This window comes from Triplophysa rosa, linkage group LG13 (assembly GCF_024868665.1).
Source record: "Triplophysa rosa linkage group LG13, Trosa_1v2, whole genome shotgun sequence".
Lineage (NCBI taxonomy): Eukaryota > Metazoa > Chordata > Actinopteri > Cypriniformes > Nemacheilidae > Triplophysa > Triplophysa rosa.
In genome coordinates this window covers 11,415,833-11,426,721 of record NC_079902.1, presented here as the reverse complement: position 1 = coordinate 11,426,721, position 10,889 = coordinate 11,415,833, and the positions used below count along the sequence as shown (strand labels likewise).

At 38.1% G+C, this 10,889-nt stretch overlaps 1 protein-coding gene across 1 annotated transcript; it reads left to right on the top strand.

Annotated features, from left to right (window-relative positions):
- The first annotated feature begins 1,206 nt into the window (after positions 1-1,206).
- Positions 1,207-10,821, top strand: hs6st2 (heparan sulfate 6-O-sulfotransferase 2). Its single transcript, XM_057350116.1, has 3 exons — positions 1,207-1,409; positions 1,503-2,069; positions 8,554-10,821. The coding sequence occupies exons 1-3, from the start codon at positions 1,405-1,407 to the stop codon at positions 9,401-9,403; spliced, it is 1,422 nt and encodes a 473-aa protein (XP_057206099.1). The 5' UTR covers positions 1,207-1,404; the 3' UTR covers positions 9,404-10,821.
- Positions 10,822-10,889: the final 68 nt, after the last annotated feature.

Below are 10,889 nucleotides of genomic sequence, written 5' to 3'. Positions count from 1 at the left end.
CAAATGTTGTCTTAACAGTCTTAATTGGTTGTCTTAACAGTTAAAGTGGTAGATTTACCAAAAAATTAAAAAGTAATATGTAATGTAATCTACATAATGTAATCTGTAACAATAAAATAGTACTATACTCTGATTACGAGTATTTTAAAATGTAACGTAATTCAATTACAAGTACTTGATTTTTGGAATCTGATTATGTAATCCAGATTACAATTAATCAATTACTACCCAGTTCTGTATGTATATATATATTTATTTATTTTTTACTTAAATTTACTTATTTTAAATAGTATATATATTTATACTTAGTATTTGTTTGAGTGTGAATTATTTCACCAAAAAAATCAAGTAAATCATATTTAAATTTAATCAATAGCTTGTTCTGCTTATTCCCTCATGCACATTGTGTTCTTTGAGACTGTCACTAAAGCATATCCAATTGAAAATTGTATTTACAAGATTAAAATACTTCACTTTAATATGACATAATCGGTATGATGTTATCCTGTATGTATTTTATATACCAATCTTTATGTAATCTCAGACTGACTTCTTGATGGTGAGATTGGATATAAAAAAATCTCTCTTGATTGTTACAGGCACAGAATGTTTTACTGATATTTCCTATGGACACATTAAAGCAAAAGCAACAAATATGCCTAAGAATTTTGTATAGTATAGTGTGTATTAAAGCTTGATATATTATTACAAAAATGTTAATACAAAATGTGAATGAGGGTCAACAAATGTTATATTCCTATGATGCACTTACGAAATTAAAGCAATTCTCAGTACTTAGAAGGATGACAGTGCCAGCCATGTTTTAACCAATGATATGTCTCTGTAGCAGCCCTCTGTAAGTCATTGATAATATAAACAATTCATAAATTGACAATAATATATTGCAACTTACTAAATTATTCCTTATGATATTGTTTTAAAAATAATATATTTTTATTGTTGACTGAGTTATTTAATGTTTTGCTTATATTACGATTCAATTGTTATGAACGGAAAACTATACATTTCTTAGTACATTTCATAATGCTTCATAATCACAACAGCTAAACTTAATACATCAAGTCTAATTCTAGACATTTGACGCCCCCTTGCATTTAAATAAACTAGCAGATTCATGGAAAGTGAGTAAAATAAAAGTTATCTTTGGGACTTTTATTATGAAGAGTGATATACGGATGGGGGCGGTTATGGACTACTGGGAAATCGTGAAAGAGCGAGTACGAAATTGTGGTGGAGGTAAACAGCAGAAGTTATCTGAAGATCTCAAACCAATAAGATGTAAATAGAGACGGCGATGCTTTGTGAAAGCATGTAGACATTGAACGCGTAGTCAATGCGAGCAGAAATACATCCAGAAAGTTAAACAATGGACGTTATCGTTTGATGTGGTAAGACGAGTCACTCGTTTTGTTCAACATTCTTCCCCGGCCGACGACGCGGCGGGGGAACAACACATCTGAGTAATGCTCTCACTTTTCCAGCGAGAAGATGGATGAAAAATCCTACTACAGTCGGCTTTTCATCGCATTGGTGATGGTGTTGTTGTTCGGCGTGATTGTGCTACAATATGTTTGTCCTACGTCCGATTGCCAGCTGCTACACCTGGCATCATTGTCCTCCAGATTTGGGAGTCGAGCGCCGGGGGATCGCGCAGACGGAGCCAGCACGGGAGATCCGTACAGTTCAGAAGACGGCGCGTTAGCTCGATTCGTGCCGCGATTTAATTTCACAAGTAAAGACCTTAATCGCGTTGTACATTTTAACATAAAGGAGGACGATGTTATAGTGTTCCTCCATATTCAAAAGACTGGTGGGACCACGTTTGGCCGCCACCTGGTCCGCAACATTCAACTAGAGAGGCCGTGTGAGTGCCACGCTGGGCAAAAGAAATGTACGTGTTACCGGCCAGGTAAACGGGACACCTGGCTGTTCTCGCGCTTCTCCACCGGCTGGAGCTGCGGTTTGCATGCGGACTGGACTGAACTCACTAACTGCGTGCCTTCCTTCATGAGCAACCGAGAGTCTCAGGAGATGCGCAAAACTCCCAGGTGAGAGAGATGATTTCAAAAACAGCCCATCGTTTGTTCGGGCTTGTCCGTCTATCAAACTAAATCATTGCCTGCGGTGGAATGAAACTGAAAGATTGGCCAAACAAACAAATGTATTTCTTTTGTTATGGTATCGGGTAATTGTATGATTTCACAGTGCGCTTCGCCTTAAATTGTTCTCGTTCAGTGGTGAAGCCTCTTAGCGAGTCAATTATGCGGAAACAAGAGAACTCCAACAGGTCGAGCTCTGCCCCAGAGGGTCTGCTTTTATTCAGCGCATTCCTGCAACAGGGGACCCATCATAATAATCACTCACCCTTTCAGACGCCCTGGAGGGCAGACAGCCTGCTGGCACCAGAACATCTGACATGTTCTTTAAAACAACTATCTATAGAATAGTGATTATCTTTTTTGCATAGGGGTGCATGAGTTTTATTAATTTAGGTTTGCGATTAAAGAGACCATGAGTTAAAGTTGTTTTTTTCTATACTTCATTATGTAATGTTGATGAACTCAATACTTAAGAAGTGATAGTTCACCAAAAATGAAAATGCTGTCATCATTTACTCACCCTCTTGTCATTTCATACCTGTATGACTTTCTTCAGCAAAACACAAATGAAAATATTTTGAAGAACGTTGTTAACCGGCACCCATTCACTTGCGTTGGTTTTGTGTCCATCCATACAAAAGAAGTCAATCGGTGCCGGCGCTGTTTGGTTACCAACTCTCTTCAAAATATCTTCTTTTGTGTTCTGCGAAAAAAGAAAGTCATGCAGGTTTGGAATGACAAGAGGGTGAGAAAATTATGACAGAATTTTCATTTTTGATTCATCGCATTAATGCAAAGAAAACGGAACCACATTTATATTAAAAAAAATTAGACAAGGATAATTTATGGTTTTGTAGTTTAAGTATTTTTTTCCAAAATAAGTTCTCTGGCTGTTAACTTGGACAACAAATTATTTGGTCAATTGGATTGGATGTGACATTTTGTGTCAAAACTTCAACTAAAAATTCCCAGAGTGTATTTAATACCACTATATTCAACAATCTGTTTATATTTTCCAAAACCTCTGTCCAGATATCAGTCCATACACGTTTGCTATTTAAGAAGGGGTGGCTCTTTATAGAACATAAAATATAATTACTATTTTAATATAATTAAATAAATATAATTTAATGTGGTCACACTCACACATCAATATAAGAATAAAAAATGCTTTAAAGAGAGATACCAAATATTGACAATGGAGCTAACAGTATGGTGAAAACCATTAAAACATTAAAAATGTCTTCATTCAAAATAAAATTTGAATTTATAGTTTAGCTTAAACTTTGTTTTGAATGACATTTTATTGATTTAGGTTGTTTTATTAAAAATCCCTGATGTGGCAAAGTCTTTTTAATGTTAGCACTCACAGTACAAATTTGTGTTTGCTAATGACCAAATGACAGTAGATAGAGCAACATTACGCAAAGAGGATAAGAAGAATAAGGTACAAACTGATAGATTTGTCTGCTGTAGATATAAAATTATCAACACTGTAAAGGCCCATTTATTGAGGGTTCCCCACTCTTCTTGAAAGTGCTTGAAATTGCTTGAATTTCTGACATATGAATTCAAGGACTTGAAAGTATTTGAAAACAGACATAGGAACTTGAAAGTGCTTAAATTAAACAAACTAGATTTTGTTAGTTGCATCGCGCTGTTAAAAATATTGGTTAGTGTTGCCGAAGCCAGAACAAAACAACACTGCTGATCTGGCGGAAAGCGGGAAGAACTTAAAAAAAGAGGCTTTGAGCGGATGGATCGTGATCATGTGCAGTCCTGCATAAAACAGTCAGAGGCGTGGAGTTATTTAACTCGCTCAATGCCATACAAGTGCAAATTCACCGATGCTTGAGCTATAATAAAAATATGGTTTATCAAAGTTAAGTTGTGGAGTACACCAGCAGGTTATGCATCAAGCAAAACGGTTAAGATCATCGTATACAGTCAAACATATGTTGTATTAAACCACTGCTAAATAAGTTTCTTTTCAGCTACGTTCATTTCAAGAATAATTTCATTAGTTATCATTATTCTTGTCCGTGAATGTGCCTTAAGAGTTTGAATCGTTTTTAGGATGTTAAGAAACACTGAAATACTAGCTAGATAGCATTGGTTTAGCGAAAACAAAAACATGCTCCCAGCAGTGTTATCTGTTGCAGTAATGAACTTTTGCTGTGTGTTTGGGTGGAGGTTTGGATATTTGAGCTTGCTTTGTCTGAAGTCGCTCAGTCATTTTTTATCAAGTTCACCATATCAGCAGTGATGGAACGAAATGTTTGAATGCTGGTGTATTCCTGCACGCCTCAGAGAATCATCATACAGTAATATCATATATTTTTATTTAAAATTTATTTTATATAATGTCTTGAAACTTTCCAGAGCACTATTTACGCAGATTGACAGATGACATTGAGCGTACATAGCGCCCTCAGGTCACCGTTGATTACTTGTCACGTTGAATGCTAAATAAATAAATTGAAAATAAAAATATTCAAATGAAAGGCGAATTCCAAACAGAAGTGAACTCGCCTATGTTGTACTACCTTTGAGGGGCAGAACCCTTTGAATTAAGCTCCTTGAGGGCATTCTCATCGTTTATTATCAAAACTAATAATGCACAATCATCCAGGTACTTGTCATTCTGACAAGTACAATAATAATAACATATATCAGGATTTTTCCTGGCACAAAATGAGGCCGAGGTGGTGCCATCCTGATCTTTTACACACACACGTAGGCCTACCGTACCTTTAAGTGGCTTAACCAAAGTGACTTTGAGTTTGACATATTAAAAGTTCTAATAAAATTAGATAAAAATGACAATTATTAAGTTATATAAAACATTACTTTTATTCAACCAAACAGAAATGTTTTTTAATCAAATAAAGCTTTTTTATCATTTCAACTAACTTTTCAGCCCACAATAGCCAACTGAATTAACCAGTCTTTTTTAAATGAGCAAAGCTCATTCACATCTTGCATTCTCCGTGGTTCACTTTAAATGACTCAAGGATCTCTTATATTCGCTAGTGACTGAAAAGTTCAATAGTTTAAATGAATCGATTCAAATGAGTCATTCGTGTGCGAGTCGTTCTGTACACAATGTGCGTTCATACTGGCGAACTCTGTGTGTACAGTATACGCTGATTCAACGGTCCAACTGCACAGCTAAAGACATTACAATGATGTAGTCATGTTAATTTAATAAATTTCAAGAAATTAAACGTACTTGGATGCAAAACAAACAGCCGTGAAACACAGGCTGGCTCTTGTTCTGCAGTTCTTTTTAGCGCCTCAGTGTGCTGATAACGAAACAGCGCCTCCACTGTGGCGTAATGTCGCAACTGCAGTTACAAATGACAGTCTGTTAAATGCACGCAGCATTTCTTGTGAAGACTCGCAACATAATTTTGGCGAGAGCCTGAGTCGGCACAACATTAGATGGAGGCAGTCGCCTCCAATTTCTCTATGCAGGAAAAACCCGTATATGAGATTATATTTACAAATGATTAAACCAAATTGAATGTTTGTCTTTTTTTTTTTTTTTACTTTTTTCTTGCCTAAAAACCAAAAGTAAACATGTTTCCCCTGCAGTAGGTTTGCATTTGTTAGAAATGGTTTAATAAAATATTTAAAATCAATACATAATACATATATACACTGGGTTCCAAATTATTATGCAAATGATATCTTTCTCTGGTTTTCCTAATTTGTCGATGCAAATGACAGTCAGTATAATTTTCAAGTAATCAACAGTTAGGGTACATTTGGAATTTTATTGAACAAACCTCCCACTGACAACAGTATTTATTTAAAAAATGAAAAACTCAAAATGCACTGTTCCAAATTATTATGCACAACAGAGTTTGAAAACATTTCATAGGTTGTAAAAAACTGAAAATGGTCATTTGTTGAATTTGCAGCATTAGGAGGTCATATTTACTGAAATCAAAAGCTATTTCAATCAAAAACATCCTAACAGGGCAAGTTACATGTTAACATAGGACCCCTTCTTTGATATCACCTTCACAATTCTTGCATCCATTGAACTTGTGAGTTTTTGGATAGTTTCTGATTGAATTTCTTTGCAGGATGTCAGAATAGCCTCCCAGAGCTGCTGTTTTGATGCTAACTGCCTCCCACCATCATAGATCTTTCGCTTGAGGATGCTCCAAAGGTTCTCAATAGGGTTGAGGTCAGGGGAGGATGGTGGCCACACCATGAGTTTCTCTCCTTTTATGCCCATAGCAGCCAATGACACAGAGGTATTCTTTGCAGCATGAGATGGTGCATTGTCATGCATGAAGATGATTTTGCTACGGAAGGCATGGTTCTTCTTTTTGTACCATGGAAGAAAGTGCTCAGTCAGAAACTCTACATACCTTGCAGAGTTCATTTTCACACCTTCAGGGACCCTAAAGGGGCCCACCAGCTGTCTCCCCATGATTCCAGCCCAAAACATGACTCCGCCACCTCCTTGCTGACGTCGCAGCCTTGTTGGGACATGGTGGCCATCCACCAACCATCCACTACTCCATCCATCTGGACCATCCAGGGTTGCACGGCACTCATCAGTAAACAAGACTGTTTGAAAATTAGTCTTCATGTATGTGTGGGCCCACTGCAACCGTTTCTGCTTGTGAGCATTGGTTAGGGGTGGCCGAATAGTAGGTTTATGCACAACTGCAAGCATCTGGAGGATCCTACACCTTGAGGTTTTCGGGACTCCCGAGGCACCAGCAGCTTCAAATACCTGTTTGCTGCTTTGCAATGGCATTTTTGCAGCTGCTCTCTTAATCCGATGAATTTGTCTGGAAGAAACCTTCCTCATTCTGCCTTTATCTGCACGAACCCTTCTGTGCTCTGAATCAGCCACAAATCTCTTCACAGTACGATGATCTCGCTTAAGTTTTCGTGAAATATCTAATGTTTTCATACCTTGTCCAAGACATTGCACTATTTGACGCTTTTCGGCAGCAGACAGATCCTTTTTCTTTCCCATATTGCTTGAAACCTGTGGCCTGCTTAATAATGTGGAACGTCCTTAAGTAGTTTTCCTTTAATTGGGCTCACCTGGCAAACTACTTATCACAGGTGTCTGAGATTGATTTCAGTGATCCAAAGAGCACTGAGACACAATACCGTCCATAAGTTTAATTGAACAATATAAAATTAAATGTTTACGACACTTAAATCCAATTTGCATAATAATTTGGAACGCAGTGTAATTTGCTCTTGAAGCAAGTAGCCATGTTAACATCAGGATAATGTTCAGCCAGTCGGTTGTCATCGCAAAAGAAACCCCTTCTGTGTGATACTTGTCTCCGCTTCAGTCCTTTATTCTATCATAAGCGGGCGCCTGTACCGTACAGTATCCCATACTTGCATTGGAATGTCTCCACAGTTACTATGAAAAATAAGCCAAATCACTAATTGACCAGTGTGAATTTTCTAAATTCCTCAAAACAATGAACAATTTTCTAAGTCTGACTATCTACTATAAGTAACTCGAGACAAGACATTTTTATACTCCACATAGACTGTAAATCATTAAAAAAACGATGTGAAATGTAAACGTTATTGTGCTTTTTATTCAAAGAAGCTCCCTTTTGTTTATGTCTTGTCCTCTCCAATATGGCAGCATTGTTGAACCCATAACAGCAACAGGCCAAAGCCTTCAATGCGGTGTCTATTTATGTCTGTGACTGCATGTACCCTTTGCTAACAGACTTCTGAAATGGCCCTTTGTGAAGAGAGAAATCATAAAAAATGGTAACCTTTTCCCAAAGTGCCCGGCGACGGCACAAAAACGCAGTTTTAAATTTGTCCAAAATGTGCTTGAAAAAGTCCTTGAAAGTCCTTGAATTTGGTGTTGATGAAAGTGTGGGAACCCTGCATTTATTGGATTGGATAAGATTTAATCAAATAATAATCACATGGGCTTATTGTTGCCATGGAAGTGATGGATAAGGTGAGCATTTGATGAGAGTTTGAGGCTCTCCAGAGAATTTCTCTTTGCATTTGTTGAATGGATTTGACCAGGCATCCTTAATTGATATTCAGATTGAAAGTGTTCTAGATGCGAGTGGAAAAATGATCATCCTTATTTGCCCATTATGCTAAAATTCCCATAATTACAGCCACCCAACCATAATTCATTCTGTTTTCCATCAAGATCTTTCCCCTGACACTCTACTAACAGCAACTGCACCGTGAATAATTATGTTGCTGTGAACTCAAAAAACAATGACAACATTATTCCACTTCATGATTCATATGCATTACATTTCTTTTTTTACTCGTTTTTTTCTAGTCATCTAACTTCATGCAATTTAATGAATTAATTTGGTAAATGAATGATGCACAGTCTACTTGTGTAATCGTACTAATTTTATAACCTAACATCTCTTCTTTCCCTTCTCTCATGTAGAAGAAACTACTATTACATCACAATCTTAAGGGATCCGGTGTGGAGGTACCTGAGTGAATGGAGGCACGTTCAGCGTGGTGCCACCTGGAAGGCCTCTAAACACATGTGCGACGGCCGTTTACCCACCCTAAATGAGCTGCCCAGCTGTTACACCGGAGATGACTGGTCAGGCTGCACATTGGAGGAATTCATGGCATGTCCTTATAACCTTGCCAGCAACAGACAGACCCGTATGCTGGCAGATCTCAGCCTGGTGGGTTGCTATAACCTCTCAATAATGAGTGAGAGCCAACGCTGGGCCGTGCTGGTGGAAAGTGCCAAGCGCAACTTGCGAAACATGGCATTTTTTGGCCTGACCGAATATCAGCGCAAGACGCAGTACCTCTTCGAACACACCTTCCGCCTGTCCTTCATTGCCCCGTTCACGCAGCTCAACGGCACCCGCGCTACAAGCGTAGAGGTGGAACCGGAGACGCAGCGGAGGATTCGGGAGCTGAACCAGTGGGATGTGGAGCTGTACGAGTACGCCCGTGACCTCTTCCTCCAGCGCTTTCAGTATGCGAGACAGCAGGAGCGCAGAGAAGCGCGTCAGCGACGTCTGCAGGAGAGGCGCAAATTGCGTGCCAAGGTTAGGCCGTGGTGGGGGACGACTGGAAAAAATGTTTTTAACCCCACCAAAGCACCACAGCAGACAGAACAATATTCTGTGATGAGTTTTCCAGAAAAACAAGTGGACACAGAAAAAAAACTGGAGCGCGAGCCGGAAGGACAGGTGGAGGACAATTGGTTAGAAGAGGATGACAGTGAAACCATGTTGGACTATTTAGAAAATGTGGAACAGTGGCGGTAGCTAATGGCTATTTGGGGGATGGGTTGATATTAGAGAAAATTGTGATTCTGGTACACTACTATACGGCGTACTTACAATCCTTTAAGCTTCAATCGCTGCTAATATTAAATATTAGCATATACGGGTTGTTAGTAGCAGTTTCTTTATGTTCTGTTTTTCGTAGTCACACGTATGAAGGTCTTTTGTAAAACACCATTTTCAAATATCAGATTTTGAATCGTCTTGCATGTCTTGTGAATGTGAGAAGGTCCACACACCCCTTTCTCTTCGTTTAAAGGTACAGTTCACCCAAAAATGAAAATTCGGTTTTGAAAAATGAAAAAGTTGTTCCAAACCTGCATTTCTTTGGCCCCAGAACTGTTTGTTTTCCTAAATTCTTCAAAATATCTCATTTTGTGTTCAACAGAACAAAAAAATTATTCAAATTTTATTTTCTACTATTATAGTCAATGGTGCCTCAGAAATCTCAGTTGCTAACATTTATCCAAATATCTTGCAACCTTCCGGTCTCTGTCCTGAAACCAACACGGAAGTGACTTACACTGCAATTCATTGACTGGCCGCTAGAGACTGGCTGCAAAACAGAGCAGAATCTCATTGAGCCCCATGTTAAAATGCCCAACTTTATAGCAGAGAAAAAGATGTTTACAGCCTGCTACAAAAATGATTTTGGTCTATATAGCAAATTTGTCCTTCATGACAACTGTGAGGGGGTGAATTTTTTATAACTCATTCGTTTAAATTATATTAAGCCTTACAATTCTGCATAATTAAGGGCGTGGTTTCGCCAACCAGGCACCTCAGCTGCACCCAAGTCCCGCCTTTTGCCCTTTTTTATTATCCGAGATTGACGCCCTGCCAAGATGGCGATGACTGGCTCCGCAAAATTGCTCTTCACAAACCCACGGACACTGCGTCCATGTTTTGTACAGTCATGTTTTAACCGAACAAAGAAATGTATACAGGTTTGGAACAACTTGAGGGTGAGTAATTCCTGACAGAATTTTCATTTTTGGGTGAAATATCCCTTTATTGAACCGCAAATCACTACAGATGAAATGTATATGCTGAATATAAAAGCCAAAGTTTGGAATGTTTCAAACATGCCATTTTCAGTCTTTCTGTATTGAGGGAGATTCTGGTGGCAGCACACTTATATTTACATTCTTGTAATGTATGAATATGATTCACCATATTGCCCAAGTGTCCTCCACAGTCACCTGCATGTTACAAATCAGTATGTTGAAGTCAAATATTTGACTTCTGACTGTTTGTTAATTCAACATGACGACTTTTGTTGTAAAAAAAACATGTTTACTTGGCCTTATCTTTATTTATATTTGTTTGCTAATATTAGAACCATGGGATATGGGTTATATTATTTTGTTACTTGAAAATAAAAGCCGTTGTGACACGCATCATGGATTCCATTTCATTTACGAGTACTAACAAATAGTAGAGATAAACCATTTTACGGTAAAAAAAA